Source organism: Parus major, chromosome 5, assembly GCF_001522545.3.
Source record: "Parus major isolate Abel chromosome 5, Parus_major1.1, whole genome shotgun sequence".
Taxonomy (NCBI): domain Eukaryota; kingdom Metazoa; phylum Chordata; class Aves; order Passeriformes; family Paridae; genus Parus; species Parus major.
In genome coordinates, this window is record NC_031774.1 from 41,058,871 (window position 1) to 41,079,222 (window position 20,352).

The 20,352-nt window shown below is 38.8% G+C and overlaps 1 protein-coding gene across 12 annotated transcripts in view; it reads left to right on the forward strand.

Moving 5' to 3' along the window:
• NRXN3 (neurexin 3) overlaps positions 1-20,352 on the forward strand; it is a 964,547-nt gene that overhangs the window by 422,082 nt on the left and 522,113 nt on the right. For all 12 annotated transcript variants that reach the window (XM_015631171.2, XM_033514971.1, XM_015631158.2 and 9 more), the window contains 3 exons: positions 5,079-5,460; positions 6,822-7,012; positions 7,507-7,680. In XM_015631171.2, the coding sequence (XP_015486657.1) occupies positions 5,079-5,460; positions 6,822-7,012; positions 7,507-7,680 (747 nt within the window). The remainder of the gene's footprint in view (positions 1-5,078; positions 5,461-6,821; positions 7,013-7,506; positions 7,681-20,352) is intronic.

The following is a 20,352-nucleotide window of genomic DNA, read 5'->3' on the forward strand; positions in this document are numbered from 1 at the left end:
AACCGATGCTAGTATGATTGTTAGTTGACACCCATGCTGGTTTGCCAACTGCTGAAATCCTCTTTTCTGAGCAACTTCTACTCAGAATGCAACTAGAAGTAATGGCTGCCATACATAGTGCCAGAAGACTGTCCTTTATCTGAAAAAAAGTCTTCTTCTTCTGTATGAATGTGAATTATTTTAAATATTGCGGTAATTTAGATTATTTGGAAAGCCAGGAGCCAGAAATCTGAAATAAGCCCAAAGAATTTAGCTTACAGGAAAATTGTTTGAAATATATTTTCTCTCTGATGTAAGTATATGCTGTTCTATACTGGCTCTGATTTTGCAAGAGAAAACAAGAAACATGTGCAAGAAAAATCATTCCCTCTCCTTGTAGGAGGTCAGTCTTGGTGGTGACTTGGTCAAAATTAGCTTATAGGAAAAATGAATTTTATTTTAAGAGGGAACTCTTTGAGTTAGTGACACATGCCAACAAAAACTTCATTGTGATTATTTCAAAATTTGAGAACAATTCTTCTGGGTATGCTTTTTTAGGAAGCACCACGAGGTGGCACTCTCTGCATTACCGAATCGATCTCCAAAAGCCATCTGTTTTTGAAGTCTCTTTTTCACAAAACTGAGTTTATAAATAATAATGATACAATCCTATACTAAAATAGGATACGCATATGTACATGTATATGAATTACATAATTAAAGATGCATTACAGCTAAAAATATCTGTTTAAAGAATGCCATCATGGCAAAGTCAGAAGTCAGAAAAGCCAGAGTTAAGATTTTCTGTGCAATCTGCATCCCACTTCCTTGGGCAGATAACAGTCTTCAGTGGTGTGGTCACATAGATTTTTCCACAGGATTCTTGCTGTCTTAGGCATAGATCAAAAGTCTAAATTGGGCCCCAAATAAAAATAAACAGCCTATTTGATTTCTGTCTTCTTACTGCTTGTTTGGAACAATGCACACCAGCTGAATTTTCCTCTAAATTTAGACCTGCTGGGGTTTTTTTAATTTTTTTTTTTTTCTATGTTTGTTTGTTGTAGGCTACTCATCAATATGTTTATACAGAATTAAGAAGCTTTAACTAGATTTATTACTATGTTATGTGAAGTGAGTGGGCATCTTTTCCCCGTTTTACAGGCTTGGGAACAAGGCACCAGATTAAAGTTGGATGCATTTGGTACCAATTTGCCATGTATTTTTAGTCATTTGCATCAGAAAGATACAGCATGTCTGGAAATTATATCCTGTAAATTAGTTCAGCCCTGCCACTTGGGGAATTCGATGTAGACAATTAATGACCACCTATGAAAAATTTGTAAACAAGTGTCTGGCTTGGTTTTCTGTAGGGCATCTAAGGCAGAGATAGAATCCAATTCTGGACAACATTTTACTGTTTAATCACAAAACACTTGTCCCACATTCCTCCTGACCTCAGAACAGACCTCAGAACAGAAGTGGTAAATGAGACACAAATACAGCAGATATATTCCTCTGTATGACATCTTCCTAGCACCCAAATACCACAGTGGAGGCTGGAATTTTTTCTCCTACTACTTGAACTAGGGAGCTTCTGATTGCTGTAGTAGGTACAGTACTCTGTAGAGCACAGTGGGGGAACTAGAGGTGAACTCTGCAGGTGGGGCTGATAGCTAATGAGATCAGAAAATACTGGATTGCACTCCATGATTTCCTAGGAAATTACATCTCTGTCCTGATTCTGATCTTGTATTGCCATGTCATTTCCAGCTTTTTGCTGAACTACTCCTGACTTTCTATAGCAGTGCTTCTAACACTATTTCTTTTTTATTAAGCCAGCCCCAGCTTTTTCATTTTTCACCTTTTCTAAGATTCTGGGCTCACCTCCTCCAAACTCCCTCACTTCATTTTTAATGCCCTCTATATTTGGGCTCCCTGTCCCAGATTTCCCAGTCTTGGCTTTTCTCTCCTTCTCAGGCCAAAATTGCCTTATATTTTTTTAAGTGTAGAAGAACAAAAAGAAGGAGTTTTCTTGCCTTTGAGAACTGACATCTCTTAATTTTATTGTTCTATTTTTTTTTTTTTTAAGTAAAGAAGCAGGATAATATTTTAAGTGACTTTTCTAATTTTAAGAAAATACACTTCTGGTTTGGAAAAATCATAAATTTTGTAACACTGACACTGAAACACTAAGCCTCTAAGAATCACAGTATTGGATATGAGAAAGTTGTCTAAACAAATTTCCCCATGTACTATTTCAATTTCTGGAAACTTCTTTTTTTCAAACTAAATATTATTTCTGGTAAAGAGCTGTTCCAGGATTTAAAAACATTTGCATTGGTGCTGACACTTGAATTTTTAAATAGTCAGAAATTTGTGACTGCCTTCAGCTGCTTCTAAGTTTGATCAGCTGTGTCTGCTTGGACTGAAGTTTTCCATGGTCTCTGTATAATTGCATTTATATTTAGATCCACTGGTAAAATTTGGAGCAAGTGAAAAAGGTGAATTGGTTTATGTAATATTTTTTCTTTTTATTTGAAGTAGATAGCTGATTTTTTTTTTCTATTAACAACTGTGTTTGTTGGCTGTCTTTGAATAAAACTTGTTTGCAATTGGACAAAGTATAAACTGAAAAACTGCAGCTTGCACATGAACATGAGAGGCGGGTTAGGAATATTTCAGTGTTTCCAGAGTCTCTAAGCAAGAAAATGACCATCAGTTCATTTAATCTGACCCTCTATACACTACCAGTCAGGGTGTATCACCCATGTGTCTTCAAAAGTTCTATCCCCAACAGAAAAAAATGAATCACAATTAGTAGGAAAAGTCTTGAAAGAACTACTGCTTTTTGGTTGGCTGTTTGATTTTTTTGTCTTTTAATGCCTGGAAACTCTTAAGGTGAGAAATGCTAGGAAACTTCAGGAGAGAGCAGAGAATATGAGAAAGCCCCAGTTGATATGACCTAGGGGAACTGGGGGAATTTGTTCTGGGTTCAGCTGTGGTGATTGGTATGGTTCCTAGGTACAGTCCCAATGACTGACAGATATCAGAGTTGTGTATATATGCTTGCTGACCAGCAGATGCAGCCAAGTCAGATACTGCTGGCAAATTTTGTCTGTCTATAGCACACTGGAAATATTTATTCAGGTCTTCATCAAGCTGTGAATTTTAACAAAACTAGTGTGAATATCCTTGTTCCCTCTGGTTTTTAAACCTGGTAAATTTGACCGGCATATTAAACTGTTGTGAGAGGGACCAATGGGTAGTGTGGCTGTTTCCTTTGGAAAACCTTCTAAAGGAGAGGACTGCACAGTGATTATAATCATGGACAAAACACACTTGACTTGGAGAAAATTAATTTAATTTGCTGCCAATTATGAGTGATGAGAAACAAAGACAAGAAAGTAGAACAGTGTCAGCCACACTCTTTTATTGGATTTTTTCCTTCCTGCCTCTCCCACCTGCCCCCACTAGGCAGAGAAGGGGGTTGGAGAATGGTGGCTGTAGTCAGCCTGGAACAGCTCCTCTCTGACGCTCCTTCCTCCTCACACTTCTGTCCTGCTCCAGTGTGGGTCCTTCCCATGGAATGCAGTCCTTCGTGGAGTGCTCCAGCATGGGTGGTCTCCAGAGGCTTTCAGGAAAAACCGCTCCAGTGTAGGCTCTCCAGGAGCTGCAGTTCCTTCAGGAAATATTCACCTGCTCTAGCACAAGAGTCCTCCATGAGTTGCATGGAGTTGTCTGCACTATTATGATCTTCTCTGTGGATGCTGGAGAATTTCCACTCTGGTGCCTGGAATGCCCCCTGCCTCTTTGCAGTCCTTGGTGTTCATAGGGGTTTGGGTTGTTTAGGTTTTTTTCCCCTTTGTTTATTGTGGGTAGAATTATGTTCTTTTTTACAGGTTTTCTCCCAGGCAGCACCATCGTGGCCGAGGGGCTCAGCCGTGCCCTGTGAGGGGCGGGTTGGAGCCATTTGGAACAGGCCGTGTCAGGCAGAGCCCGGCCTCTCCTCACTGAGGCTGCCCTGCAGCCACCCCGCTGCCAGCACCACACTGCATAAACCCAATGCAGAACTGCAGGAAACTTCATGGCAGAAAAAAATAATGGCCTCATATGTAGCAGAATTTGAATAGTGGTTGAACAGTGAATGATAGGAAAACAATTTAATTCTTACTATTCCATTCATTCCTGTTTACTAAATGGACCAAGGCCCATGTAGAAAAAATACTTTGCACATGTGACCAAATAGTAAAAACTACCTTAATGGAGAGCTATGGAGGGCTAAATAAGATTGGCTGAAAGGGTTTTCATTCTGATGTTGCCCAACTTGTCTTTATAGCATACTGTTGTATTTCATCTGACTGTATGGGTTCTGTGTCTGCACTGCTGCCTAGCACACTTAGTGAAACATTTACATATGCTGTAGGAGAGGCCTGACAGTAGTATTTGGTATACTGAATAGCTTGGGTATTTTAAGAGGTTAAAATCTTGTCATGATGTGGTAAATAGCCCAGGTGGTAGGCTGATGATTTAAATATATCTGGAGAGCTTTTTACCTGTTGCATTTTTGTGTGTTTCCCTCCTGCCATGCTCTTAAAAGAAAATGAATAACATCAGGCACCAGGAAAGAACAAAGGAATAAATATCAGCAATTTTATGACTGTTCTCACTTCTCTCACTGCTCTATTTATATTCATCTATGTTTATCAAGTGCTTTCAGGAAAGGCACTTGGAAAAGTTGTTTCAGAAGTGTTTGAGTTGTTTGGCAGATGGTCTGCTGCATCAAATCGATCACTGTAGGCTTTAAGGGAGATGCCTGGTCTCCTTCACAGATAGTGAAATCTGTGAAGCACAGGGAAAAGTACAGTTTGCTGCCCATGGCCCTTTAGGGGCCTGTCTTTTCTGCCAGGTTTTGGCAACTACTAGACTCACACATCTCCACCAAGCCTCTTCAGCAAGATTCTAAACAGCCTTTCTTACACAAGCTTACTGAACAATGATCAGATAGGATTTAGTTCTGCTATTAGTCTGGAAACCAGAGTGTGAAGGGCTCCATAGAACCTGTTGCTGATCCCCAATATTCCTCCTTGTTCGTCCTCCAGGCACAATGGTTGGTGATCATACCCGCTTGGAGTTCCACAACATCGAGACGGGGATCATGACAGAGAAACGGTACATCTCTGTCATCCCCTCCAGCTTCATTGGCCATCTCCAGAGCCTCATGTTCAACGGGATGCTCTACATCGACCTGTGCAAGAACGGCGACATTGACTATTGCGAGCTGAAGGCTCGCTTTGGTCTCCGCAACATTATAGCTGACCCTGTGACATTCAAGACTAAGAGCAGCTACCTGAGCTTGGCCACCTTGCAGGCTTATACATCCATGCACCTCTTCTTTCAGTTCAAGACCACCTCAGCTGATGGTTTCATCCTCTTTAACAGTGGTGATGGCAATGACTTTATCGCAGTTGAGCTAGTCAAGGGGTGAGTGGTTTCTGTTATTTCCTACAAGCTTATTTATAGATAAACTTACTTGTAGGTGAGCTTAAAATGCTTGCATGAAGAGCAATTCACCTGATACTCATGTCTTCTGTTTGCTGAAATGTAAAACAAAGCATTTAAACAAAAACACTGAAGCTTAAGCCTCCTGATATTATCACTGACTTCCTCCTGTGGTTGTAGGAGGGACATTTTTACAGTATTAATATTTTAAGTTGTTTGGACATAGACTAATGTTTTGTCCTGTCAACCTTGCAGATTAGCACAGATGAGATGTGCTGAGGACTCTGTATGTCTCTTCTTCCCTACTCCATCTCTCTTTTTTTTTTTTTTTTTTTTGCCCATTGTAATACTTGTTTCTGCCATCTCCAGCAAAGGAAAAAGAAAAAGCATACGGGCTGCTGAATTTGTACTTCTGCTGGTGATGCTTGATGAAAAGCGAGCTCAGCTTGCTTTTGAGCTGCTATATTCTTTTCAGAAGACCAATAGCTTGTTAAAGAAAAATCCTTTGTTAGCTGAACAAATTTTGATCTCTTATGATTTAGTTATGGTAGACGTTTTCCACAGCTTACTAGTCCTGTTTATTTCAGTTCAATCTGTTTTCATTTTTGGCTTTGAAAATATTTCTATAACTGGGACATTGAATAATAAAAAAGCAATGGTCATGAGCTCCTGTTGCTCTGTTGAGAGATTAATTTTGTTATCTTTTTTTTTTTTTTTCCTAAGTAGAATATTTCTCTTCCATCCTCAGGTGGATTTCTGTGTTTGAACTACATAAATAATTCAGTGTAACACTCCCATGACTTCAGTCTTTGTTAGGGTCTCTATTTTTGCCAAAAGCTTTACTAATTGTTTTTCAGCTGTTTGAATAAGTCTAGGATCTCATGAGAATTTTAGTACAATATTTTAAGTGAGTTTCCCAATTAACTTCTTACGGGAGTTATTCAAAACTCAGAATTAATCTGGGGAATATATGCCCCAAATAAGCACATCTAGTGTTGCTCCCCAGTAAATTTATCAATTATATCAATTTAAAAAAATTATATGCACAGACAGTGTTTCTGTGGATCTGAGAGAACTTTGTGAAAAAGAGGAATGTTTTATGGTTAGAATCTGATTATTTGAAATATTGTCATCTCAAAATACTAATCCTTACACTTTGGTGGAAAGGAAACAACTATATTCTTCCAAGGCAGTGGCTAATATTTTGGCCTATTCAAACTTTCTAACGCAGACATATTTTCCTTCATGACTTTTTAAAGTTAATTTATCAGCTCTGGCTAGAATAAGGTTCAGTAATGCTGGAGTTCTTCCAGAATGTTAACCAGTTCATGCTATATTTACAGGTATATACACTACGTGTTTGACCTCGGAAATGGACCTAATGTTATCAAAGGCAACAGTGATCGTCCTTTGAATGACAACCAATGGCACAATGTTGTCATTACCAGAGATAACAGCAACACACACAGCTTAAAAGTGGACACTAAGGTGGTCACTCAGGTTATCAACGGCGCCAAAAATCTGGATCTTAAAGGTAAACTCTACAGGACTGACAGGTTCCCCCTTTCTTCTTGCAGGGCTGAACTAGTGAATAAGAGAAAACTTGGAGTAACCATGCATTATAGAACACATTTGCACATTTTGGCTTTCAAATTAATTTTTCTCTTTTTTGTTTGACAACTTTTTGTAGCTGAATAGTTTGTCATATTTTGCTTTTTCAGAAACTGTCATTTTTCAGTTTTTCCTGGTTAGGTATCAATGAGAACTAGAATTATTTAGGGGATTTTATGATGGGTTTTTTTTTTGGGTTTTTTTTTGGTTCATTTTGTTTAGGTTGATTGTTTAGTTTGTTTTGGGTTTTTTGTAATAAAGGAAACAGAAGTGACTTCTTGCACAATACATTGCTCTGTTTTTAACTTTCTCTGAACATGTATTCACTTCGCTTTATTCACGTTTGGTGGCAAGAAAAGTGGCTCTAGAAGGTGTGTGACGTCCCTCCTCTCGTATGTTTACCCCTCTCTGCTGTAGGTGATCTCTACATTGCTGGCCTAGCTCAAGGCATGTATAGCAACCTCCCGAAGCTTGTGGCCTCACGTGATGGATTTCAAGGCTGTCTGGCATCTGTGGACTTGAACGGGCGCCTGCCTGACCTTATCAACGATGCTCTGCACCGCAGTGGGCAGATTGAGCGTGGATGTGAAGGTATAATTGATTTCAGAGAGGTTCCTCTATCCACCACTCTCTTCGCACTTCTGTGTTGCAGTCTCTGCATCCACTTGTTTACCTTACAGTCCATTTCATTAGTTTGCTGCCATTGCAGTATTCTTCATTACACTTTTGTCTACCAAATGCAGCTTAAGGATTGCCAGTTTTTGTGAGTGGCTTAGCTGCTCTTTTCTTATATGCTCCATCCCCTATGAGTTGGTACCTTTAGGAATGGGAAAGGATGGTACTAGGGGATGGGCTACTACCTAGTAGTAGTTTTCTCAGTTTATTAGCATTACAGTGGCCTTAAAATGCTTTGGAAGATGTTCTGAGCACTCAGTTCATTTGTGCTTCAGAGCACCCTTTGCACTTCTGTGCGCAGATCCACAGAAATATTTTAAAGAACAAATAGAGATGGGAAATGAAAGGTAGAAGGAGCTGAAGGGTAAAGACTGGACCGAAAGAGGAGTTAATTTTTGATGAGGTTGGCCTACAGTGAAAGCACTCTTCTGCCTGGAAAACATTTCTCTTCAGTTGTTTCTCTTTTCCAGCCAGTTTAGAACTAAGTGGGATGAGTTACTTTTTGAAGCATGTAAACAGTAGTGATTTCTTGAAGCCTTTTTAAATAATTTGCTGTTCCTGTAAGCTCCCATTAGTTAAAAGAATATTGGCATCAGCATCACTGACTCAGTAAAATGCATATGGCTTCAATTCCCAAAGCACTTGGGATACTTACCATCCAAAACTCCAAGGTTTTGCATTCTGGATTAAATGATAAATCACCATTATGTCTAGAATCACTCAGTACCAGTCTGCTGTGTTGGCTACCAGTCAATAGAGGAAGATGGCTTTTTCTGTGAAGTTTGTATGTTCTCTTAAACAAGATATATGTCACAAACTGATCCTTCAAAAATTTCACAAAGTGAAATGACTCCTTGATCATCTTTCCCTACTGTGTCAAGATTGCAGGTTACATCATGATGAAGCCTTGCCATTTGTCAAGACCGTTCTTTCTTAGGATTGAACGTCTCATGTGAGAGGGAACTTTGAGTGCCAAACTGACCATCCAATCAGATCCAATCCCTTGCTTGTTTCTCAGTATTCTGGCTGGCTGGGAGTTCTTATGTCCTGGCACGTCTTCTGTGCTCCCACAATAATACTCTGGTTTGTGAGAATTTTATGTCCTCTCACAGGAGCTCACTCCATGTCAACTCCCATCTCACAGCATTGGTGGGTAGTTGTAGGCTGTTTTTATCCTGTCTTCCTCCCTTTTTTCTTAACAGTGTCTATTAACCACTTTGTTCCTTGTGGAAATGAGCACAGTGCGTGAGAACTTGCGTCTTTGCCCGTTTGTAGCAGAGTCAACCTGCCAAAAGAAGGGTCCCTTTTCTGTAGAGTTGTTTGTAAGGTTCAAGGAAAATAATGCATTTGAGATTTATGAAAAAGTCTATTCTATTTATATTTGATGCACTGAAAGCTCTTTAATAGCAGTGATTTTTTGATAACTCTCTTGTTTAAAATTATTGCAACCCATTGGCTCTTTAGCTGGCATGTGATCTCTACTAGCCCTCCTCCTTCAGAGAACCACCCAATTATCCTCTTGTTCTGTGTGTGTCTCAGGAACAGAGCCATGAGGCTTTCCCAGAAGGCTGTCCCATGAGAGCTGTGGTGTTTCTTTCTCCTGTACCCAGTGTAGTTCTTTGGTTTGGTGTTGTATTGCTGAGGTTGTGTAACATCAGTGCTGCTCCCAAAACATGTAACATGGCACTCACTTTGTCTGTGTGCCAGTGTGGTACAGCTGCTGCCTGAATGTGGAGATTGCTTCACTTTCCAGAAGGCAAATTCCCCTTCTCTTCTGAAGTCCTCCAAACAGGAGTCAGAATTGGAAAGAGACCTAAAAAAAATTGGTGATAAGGTCAGTGGTGGTCCTCATTCTGCCTTTGGAAGAAGTTGATCTTCGAAAGCTGTGCCCATACCTTTCCAAATGGTCCTGTTAAGTACCAAAGAAACTGCTGAAGAGGAAAGTGTTCTTTTTTGCCAACATATTTAGGATTAGTAAAAAGTGTGAGAATGTGGCGACTGTAAAGCTGTTATATTTGTTGTTGGGTTTTTTCCCCTTATTTTTGGAATTATAACAATCCTCAAGGCTTCATCTCAGATGTGTCTCGCTGCCTGCTGGTGCCTATTCTTACAGTCGTCGGTGAAAGTCACACCTGTCTGCCATTCTCTAAGCAGAGAAAAGCCTCTAAGGTTGTTCAGTCCTTATTTACATCTCCCTAGTTTCTTTCCATCTGAAGTGACTTTGGGTGCAGTCTTAATGTTTTTAAGGGAAGAAGTCCCAAATAGTCCTTGCTGCCTCATTATATTTGAAAATGTTTTTAATAAACAATTGCAGGCTTTTTGTCTGAAGAGTCTTGCTGTGTGTTGATTTGCTGGACATCTCTCTATTTCATCATGAAGGGCAGAGCGACTACATGCATGATGGGAATATGAATGTTAAAAGAAATGTTATTCCATTCCCACATATGAATCTTGTCTTTTAAAGGTCATATGAGAGATTTCTGTTAATGCCTGTCTTTTGTTGCGGCTTTGCTTTCAGAGGCAGAGATTACAATGTGGCAGCTGTTTTCTTAGAAGCTGGCAGTTTGATTTCAGGACTAAATCAAAGAATATTTAGAGGAAGAAAGCCCTGAGAACAACAGAATATGAGATGTAGGTCAGCAGAGAGCATTGTCCTGCCTAAGATGCCCCAGTACTGCTACAAAGGGGTGACATTGTTGCATCCTGTTCGTGTTTTTTGTCTCTGTCTGTGTATTTCAGTTTCATACCACCAGTTAAGATTCACAAGTTTCAATAGGAAAGTAATATTCCTTATTGTCTTGGTTCTGCTGCCACCTCCTTTTATTCAATTTGAGCAAGCCATTGAACTTCCTTGACCACATTGCTCCTCTCATATGCTTCAGCATGGGTCAGCCTCTCTGTGTGCCACACAGCTACCACAGAATTATCTGTGTTCCAGTCATGAGTGAGGCTTCTTCTTGAACAGGAAGCACTTTCAGTAATTTGTATTTATAGGACAACTTTTTCTTTGGACTTTTCCAAAACATTCTTAGTCATATATGCGAGTCACTTTTGAAATGCAGGCACTCTTGAGGCTGAAACTGGCTGGTCTTTAACAGTGTATAGTAGTTCTTAAAAAAGCCAGTTCAGTACCTAAGGCAAGAATTACTTTACCCCTGATGTCCTACCAGTTCTGTTGCTATAATTTCTTCAAATTATATATGTTGGTATTTGTTTAAGCTAGCACAACTAAATAACCTCTTCATTGTGTTTGTTAGGTGACATGTTAGCTCCCTTTTGCATCATGCAGCTTCCATGTGTGCTGTAGAAACTTATGGTTTCAGCTTTTGAAGTCTACTGTTCAATCACCAGTGTGTTTGACAGGATGACATCTGCCACACTGATATGTTTTGTGTTTCAATGTGTCCTGTAGTACCATTGCTTTTGGCAGAAGATTTTGAGGGGGATTAGCTGGAAGAAGAGAGCCTAAGAGTGTCTGAAATGTCAAATGAGTTTATGGAGTTAAAGCTTCATTTCACATACCTTTTTTCAGTCTGGTCAGATCTGTAGTGGCAGCTTGTGTTCCCCTGGAAGGGATGTGGCAAAGCCAGAAGCCACCTTGCTGCCTGGTATGTTCAGGTGTGCTACACATGGCTCTGAGGAGAATAAGTCTTGGGGAGGAGGACATACCAATGTACTTGTTCATTTTCACTGTTTCTTGATCTCTTGTGCCCACTGCAGCTTTCATCTCTTATCTCTGACATAACAAGAGGGCCCTTCTCCTTACCCTTCTCTTCATTAATTTGCCACATGTTCTCTTGTGTTTTCCTTTCTTTTATTGCACATCCCTATATTGATTATCATGGGCACTAGAGCTATCTGAAATTCAGCTGCATGTTCTAAATATTTTCACCCCATCCAGAGCCCAGCCAAAAAAAACCTAACAGCAGTGGATAAAGAACATTTTATTTCTTCCATCAGGTGGTTTTCTATGTTTTTTTTCATTTCTATGAAGAGATGTTGCTTCTACCACACCTGTTCACTAACAGCTTCTCACAAAGGAGACTGATCATTATTAAACTGGCTGACACTATTCCAGATGTTTTGGGACTTTTTTTTGTCCTAATTTAATCTTCTTTCCAGATCCCACAGTAAAATCATAATCTTTTGCCACTTTCCATGAAATAGTGTAGTTAACCTTTGGAATTCACTGGTGCATGAAAAGCATGAATGACACATACAGGCTGGATAATCAGAAACACATTTTGCATACTAAGCAGTATGTGGAAAACAGCAAATCTAATCTCATGCTTAAAATCTCACAGCAGGATAATGTCGAAAAGGATTTCACCCTTCATCTGCTCAGTAGAGAAACTTCAAATCTGGTCATACTTCACTTTCTCTCTGGAATCAAAGGTTGTCCATTGAAGAGTGGAGCATTAATTTGCTCCATGATGGTTTGACATCTTTCCTTTCCCTTGCTTTTGTAGTCTATTCTCATAGTGCTACTGGATTTATGGAACAAATATGAGCTTTTCTCTGAGCTACAAAGAAAATGAAGTGCAGAGAAGAAGGAAAAGTACTTGTTTGTTGTAGAGAAATTACTTTGTTAGAATAAGTGTTGAAAATGATGCATGGAAAAATGCATTCTTTTTTTTCTACTCCTTTCCCCTTTTTTTTGAATTTTGTTTAACGAAAATGGGATTTTATAGCTTTATGTAGTAAAGCAGTTTCAAAAGAGGAAAGAAAATTCTGACTATCTCAAAAGGGAAGATAATTGCTATCCTGAGTCATTCATGGGCTGTAAAACAGCAAAGATTCAAAATGTTAAAATTCTTAGAAAACACAGGAAATGGCATCTGCACGTGTCACTTTTAATTTACTGGGTTGAAAATGTAAAAGGAGATAATGGGGAAAGGAGAACTACCAATCTTTCTTCAGGATCAGCTGTGACATTAGAACTTTTTAAAAACAGGTTAAGAAGGTAAGTATGCACTTCTTAAATAACCATCTTTTGAGCAATGAGGTTGATGATTTGGTGTTTTGTTCCTATTGTGCTATGTAATAGAAATATTTAACCTTCAGGGGCAGGGGATTCAGGAGCTGCTGCCTGTGCCCCCATCTTTGTCCTCTACTTTTTCCATTCTGAAAGAGAAAACTTAGAATCAGGGTATAACACACTGAAAATCTATGTGGCTTCCTTGTAAATTGCATTAAAAACACCAAACCAAACAAACAAAATATGCAAAAACAGAACAAAAAGCCCAAACAAAATTTAAGAAAAAATAAAAGAAACCCTGTGCCTCCACGGAAGAGCATTAGTGGTATTGTTTTGCTTTTAATGCTTCTCAGTCTTCAAAAACTGTATTTGGATCTTTAGACAGTTAGACTTAGTAGATCTATGATTTTCTTTTGCCATGTGAAATATGATTTGACCACAGATAACAAGATCATTCTGACCTAGGTGAAATAATGAGCTGGTATTCTGCTTTTTTGGTTGCTCTGGTGTCTGATTAAGACTATGTGGGTCTAAAGCCTGAGCTGTCTGCTTGCCTGTTGATGTAAGTTTTTTTTAAGGATGTGTTGAAATCCATGAGCAGGTGACAGCTTGTGAGGGGGCAAGGTATTACTGTTACTTATATCCAGTGTCAAGTTCAGTTCTTTGGATAAACAGAAAATTTTAAAGTTTTATAGAGTTATCAGTCCTCTGTGGTTTTCTGGAAATGAATCCACTTTAGACAAAAAGCTGAACAAACTAAATATATGCTTGACTGAGGTACTGAACGTCAAATAGATTTTTTTTACTTAAATGGATTCTATGTATTTCTAAAATAAGACAAAATGTCTCTAAAATTATTGTAAATGCTGAGAGATGGGTTAAATAATGTGATATTTTTTCTTCTCTTTGTACTATCTGTAAGTTTTGTGATTTTGTGTGCATGAATGAAATGCATTTCTTCTCTTTTTGTTTGGTTTAGTTATCTGTTGGTTGCATTAATGTAGTCATTGTCCCTCTGCGCCCTTGTTGCTTACATTGTCATTTGTGTGTGCTTTGATTATGCATATTGGCTCTGATAATTATACCAGTTGCTTTTATTTATTCAAAGTGATGTTACCCTGGTTTATCTGCTTTTATACTAACCTGTTGTTTATTGTCTTTGCTTTGTTTTGTTTTTTTTGCTAACAAAGTTGAGTTGACCAAAGCTGACCTGCAAGGTAGAGAAGGATGTTCTTCTCCATTACTTGTTTCAATGAAAAATGCTTTTATGTAACATTTGATGCGTTTTACTGGATGCAATCACACCTCTAAGACAGGAACAGAATGGCAAACCAGCATCTCTGGAGGGGGATTCTAGGTTGAAGAAGAACATGCCAAACAGTGAAGCTGCTTCTGTCAAACCTGGGGGGTTTGGCTGTGTCGATCTCTGACATATCTTTGCCATAAAAGCAGTTGATTTCCTGGAAAGCCTAATGATCAGGCAAATAGCTGCAGTGCATCAAAACATAGAAATCCCTCAGAGCTTTAAGAAACAGAAAACTGACTTTTTTTCTTTAGTACTGATCTTAAGGAGGGAGATCAGGAGGTAAAAACAGGGGGATTTTTTGGGTTTTTTTTTTCATTTACCTTTTAGAAAAAAATTCCACAGAAATAATTTTCTGAAATTTCAATTTTAAAATAAAACAAAAAAATGAAATTCACCAAAATCTCTAAACTACAAGCTCTCTTAATATATAGAATGGCTTTTTAGAAGCCATAATCTGGGCGGGAAAGGTTTGTTTTTGTAGGAGGGTCAGCAGAGTCACAGAACCAGAGAGCAGGTTGAGTAGCACTTGTGAGAATAAGAGGGAAATCAGGTATTCTCAGAGACCCTCTAGACTTTTTGCCTGGGACATAAATAAGGAAACGTGCCTATTAGAAACTAATAGGTTTTGATACTAGTACAAACAGAGAGATGTTTTCCATGGCATTGAAAGTGAATCCTTTTGAATACGATAACGAAAGTGTACTTCCCAATTCATCTGTAAAGACTTCAATATAGAGTACAGATTAATTTATTCTGGGATGCCATGAAATTTTAAAAATTGCTCCTCCTTTTTAGTGGAAAAGGAGATAATGGTCTCAGGTATAAGGGCAGGTGAGAGGCATTGAACAATGTGTCTCTGTTTAGGAGTTCTGCAGCCACAGATGGCATCTGTTATGGCATCATCTTAGTCACCTTGAAATTTTATGTCTAAGCCACTTTATGTCTAAGGTTCTGTTATCAGACAAACCATAGAATGTTCCTGTTTCATCCTCTGGCATAGAGACTTCCAGACATTTTACATATCTCTGGAATTAAGGTTTTGTAGCTTGAATCACAGGATTCATAAACTCCTTTTCTGTTTGCTATGTTTACTGTGAAGACCTGCTGATATTGCTGATCTCATCTAATGCAATACATGCCATTTTCATATTAAAATTTTCTTGTTCTGTATTGCAGGTATAAGCATTGCATTTCCTTCAGGATATAATCCGTGTTTTTAGGTATAGTTTGGTGTTCTACAGCTCAGTAGAAAAGGATAAAAATAAATTTGGAGGAATAAGGATGTTTTAATAGGTAAACAGTTTATCACTGTAGCAGTTTTTGATAGGAACATATTAAGAGATACCCTCTCACCCAACAGGTAGTGATACTGTCAGTCTGAGATAATTTTAGCAACTGGATCCATATGAGACATTGAATCTGAAGTATCTGACAGCCTTTAGGTAGACAGAAGTTAATGTGTTGTATTTTTCTTTATGCATGTGGAGCATCTGACTGCAACTATGTTTTTTTTGGCATCTCTGACCTGTTCCCAACTGTAAAAAAATGAAGTACTCTGTCTTACAGAGGCGAGTGATATAGAGAGATGCTGCCCCTAGGGGATTTCTGAAGTTTATGTAAATGAAAGGAGTAAAAGATGACATTTGAAAAAGTAGGAAATATATGTGGACTGGGACCAATGAGATGGGAAAAAAAGTGTCCTGGGAGTACACTGGAGTATAAATAACTTTAGGATTAAGGTTTACTGCCATCCAGTCAAATTGTGGCAATGCTTTTGGGACTTACATTAGACATCAGCAAATATTGTGTCTCTCTTGCCACAGTCACTGTTGTTCTCTGTAGTCAGTTATGTGTCCATCAGAATTCAAAATGCTCAGGAATTCCTGAGCTTAATTTTTGATGTTTATTGAAGTGGATTTATCATGAACAGGAAGTTATGGAACAAACAGATCTATTGTTTTGATTTTTACAGAGTCCTCTGAAGCACAGCTGTGAAGATTATTCCATCTCAAGCTCAGTTTTTTAACAGAAGTCTTAGCCCTGTAGGAATATTTGCCCTTCAGATAGTGACATCTGATTGCATTGAAGCCTAAGGGGAAGCATTTGGCTTGAGTGCATAAAGTGGATTATTGGCTTTTCAGGAAACCAACCTTTGCTAAATAGGTTTGGCTATTTCAGGAGAGGCTATGATGCCTCATACTTAAGAGCTGGACTTGATGATCCTTGTGGGTCCCTTCCAAATCAGACTATTCTGTGATTCTTTTATGTTGCTGTGATTTGCAGTGAGAAAGGATGTTTATCCAATGTACTCTGTTTTTTCTTGTTCATGTACAACCCTTTCAATTTTCCTTTATGCTTTTAGTTTCTGTGTCTGAATGTCCAAATGCTGTGTACTTCCTCTGCTTCATTTGCATCTCCCTGTCCCTTGGTGCTTTCTGTGTGCAGGCATACTCCCTTTTACGCAGTTGATTTTTTGTTCTGTGGTTGGGATTTTTCTTTTGGCCTTTTGTTTGTTCTTCCCTCACCAGCATGTGTATAAGCACGTTACTCATGACCTTTTAGGTTACTTAGAAATGGAGAGTGGAAGGGTGGCAAGGGAGAGGAAGATGGTATATGACAGCTTTCTTTGAGGGGAATGAAATCCCACCACTGTGCAGACCCATTTCTATGGATTGCCATTACTGCTTGATTCCCTTCTTCTCTAACCTTGAGATAGATGTGCTTTCTGTGGGAGAAAGCACATTTGTGCTTATTTGTTATTTTAACTAGTCCTAGTTCCTGAAGTTTTCAGACCAGCCACTTATTTGGAACAAAAGGACTCAGCACCATGACTTATGTCAGGTGGGTGAAGTATTCAGGCTCTGTTGAGGCACTGAAAAAAATGGCTACATTTTTCAGAGGACAGAAGAATGCTGGCTTTTGAGTTATTTCTGACAATGAGTAACTTTAAATATGGAACCTGACAGATGCCTAACCTTATTTAGGTGATGAAAGGGATGATGAGTTCTTAACAAAGTATGAAACTGAGAGCTTGAAGAGCTGGCCTTGCAATCCTTGAAAATCTGTTTGGTTTTTGGTTCTGGTTTGCTATATTAGTCTGTGATATTCCTGCTTTCTGCTATCTGTGACTCAAAATACGGGATCTAACTTTCTGAATCATGCACTGAACTCTGACTATAATTTAGTTTCTTGCATTTGTGCAAAGTAAATGCTGACATTCCACCAGTATGTATTTGGCAGTTACTGTATATGTGGTATGGTCCATCCCATAAAGTGATGGTTCCAAGAGAGTCAGACTTAATTAATACTCAGAAAAAAATCTTGTTTTTCAAATCATTCTAACACTGGAAAACTATTGGGCATAACTTTGTTTCCTACTTAACCTGCAGGAAGAGTGAGTCCTGGAACAGGTTTATTTTCTGCCTGGTGCATATGGTTTCCAAGACCTGATGCCCCTCTGAGCAGAACTCTATTGCAGATTGAATTTAAAAAGGCTGACTATCTCTGGTTATGAAAGAGGAATGCTGGCAGAAGTAGAGTGTAGATTTATCAAAGGTGTAAATTGATTGTAATGTCTGACTTGTAGTGGTAGAGATATTTCAGTGCTGGGTGGCATTTGTAATTTAGGAACTGTAGGACTGAAGAAGCACCTTATTCTGCAAAGGCTGTAAAGATGTCTTGTGTATATTACTTTCCTATTGCTTCCTAACATCTCTGAAGATACAAGGGGAAACGATGAGAGCATTTAGGGAGACAAAGAATGAAAATGGAACCAAACTGTCATTGAACTTACCCTGTTGCTGATCATATTGAGACAATAATATTGACACAAATGGTTGACTCCCTTCAAAAAGAGTAAATTTTAGATGTGTGGAGGAAGGTGTTATGTGCAAGAACAACAATGTCTTGGTTATCTTAATATTTATTGCTAGTTGTGATCAAAGCATGAGGCAGTTGTATTATAATCCTGCTATATAAACTGATTCCATGTGTAACTTGAAAGAACAATAAACACAATACTGTCTTTTATTTCTCAAGTTCCTTTTCCTTCAAAGAGCTTTCAAACGATACAGAAGGAATGACTTTTCTTGCCAGTGAAACATGGAAGTTTTAGCAACATGTAGCAGTAGAATTATTATTTTTTTTTTAATTTCAGGGCAAAGAGAAATGTACCATACAACTGATACTGTAGGGAAGAGGGTAGACAAAGCAATTTGTCTAAGCAGAATACAGATACGAGATCAGGCTATTATACTCTTCAAAAGCGATTTTTTTAAATATTTAGTAAAAGAACTAATGGACAAATAATACATCTGGATAGGTAGGTGAAAAAAAGTGTAGTCCTGGTCTCTTTCCCAGGGAGGGAAACCCAACAAATCTCAGACCCTGCAAGTCCTCAGATACTGAGCTGTAAATATTAGAGATGCGGACATAAAAAGGATATTGAAGAATCCTGGTTTGCCATTTCACGTTCCAAAGGAGATGCCTTTGTTGGTAGGCGTAGCCTGGACAGGAAGAGACACATCAAGTCATGCTTCTGCTAGCAGGGTTTCTTTTCCACACTGGGGACTTTTCACTTTTACTTGATATCTACTGCCCACCTATTCCTCTTTCCAGTGTGGCACGAAGAAGGCAATGCACCAGGCTCAGCTACAGACAGACAAGAAAATCAGAGGTATCTCAGATTATTATGTGAAGACTAGTTCTGAAACTTTGCTTTTAAATATTTTGTCTGCTGTTAGTGTTGCCAGAGGAATGAGATTAAAAATAGACCTGAGTCCTGATGGCACTGGTAATTTAGAAACAATTCTACTGCTTTATATATAAGTTGTTTGTCATCTTCTTTCCTTGTTAGTTAGCACTAAAGGGCATGTGCGTGGTAACACAATCTTCATGTTTTATAATCCTTCCTGTGCTTCTGTCACTTTGCTCCCTAATCCAAAATCCTAATTCCCTGTGACATCCCTATTAGTTGCTCTGAAGAAAATTCTGTTGCCACAGAGGATTATGACATCAGGCAATGACTGTTAGCAGCAGGAGGAGATGAACTCTCTAGACAAAGATCCTTTTATGATTCAAATGGCCCATAGTACTAAGAAGTGAGGCCAAGTACCCAGCATCTGTGCTGTGCTGTCACAACTGACTTTAAAGATGGCAGGTCAGGCTTCAAGCTTCCTTGTGATATTGTCAGGCTTTCAGAATTCCTCATCATTGTGCTTTTTCCTTTTTCTTTTTTTTTTTTTCCACCTCTGGCTGCTGAAAGTGCTGTTCCCATCTTCACAGTTGGTTTCTGTTAAATACAATTCAGATACCATAATACAGGCCATGAATTCAAGTACTTTGGCTCTCTGGGCTCTATCATATGAAGACCTCAAGGCACAGGTACTGGGCCTCATGCAGTTTTATTCCTTGAATAGTGTCCTTTCACTTGAGGCATCTAGACAAAGGATATGCCCATTGTCAAGTCCAGTTACTGATTAAAGCATTCTCAGAAGAACGTAGGAAAGTGGAGAAGTGCTGTTGAAAATGGTGTTCTACTCTGCTTCTGTGTAATAGTCTTTATAGTTGATGATGTAGCAGGTTTGCATAGAGTCCCAGTTGCTTTCTGGTTTAATTTTTAAAATACAGGTCTCTTGCTTGTTTATACCTCTAGGAGTATTGGCATTCATGTTTGAGGTTAGTGGTATAGTAATGTGCAGGAGAGGTATCAGTTCCTTATCCCTTATTCTCAGATAATTTAGACAATATAGGCAAAATGACAACTAATATTCTAATTTAGATTGTTAGATGTTATCCCTTCTTCTGCTCGGCCAGAGTAAATCTGAAGCAAGTGTCCACCTGAAGTGTAAATCTGAAGCAAGACCACAACCTGATGCACATGTATATGTATTAATCCCCATGATTTTTACAAGAGTCAAGGCAGGAGGGAGGCCTGTATATACATGTGCCTGCCAGCCCACGCTGGAATGTCTGTCAGCTCTGTTCTAACCTCGAAGTGATCTGTTCATTTCACACTGTGCCACTGAGGCCATTGGGATTCATATGGCTGCAGAGGAGAGTCAGGTGGGTGGGAAGAAGAAACAAAGGGGAGGAGAAAAAATGTTGAAAAATGCTGCTCAACTTTCCTTCAGCATGGCAGCAAGGGGTTTTCTTGCTGTGTCTGCTGCTGTCGCTTCTTTTCAATAGGGGAACTTTCCTTCAGGGATTTTTTTTGTAGTCTCCTATTAACCACACTTACGCTTCTACCTAGAGGTTTTGGGGTTTGTTTGGTTTTGGTTTTTTTATGCTGTAATAAATTCTGGAA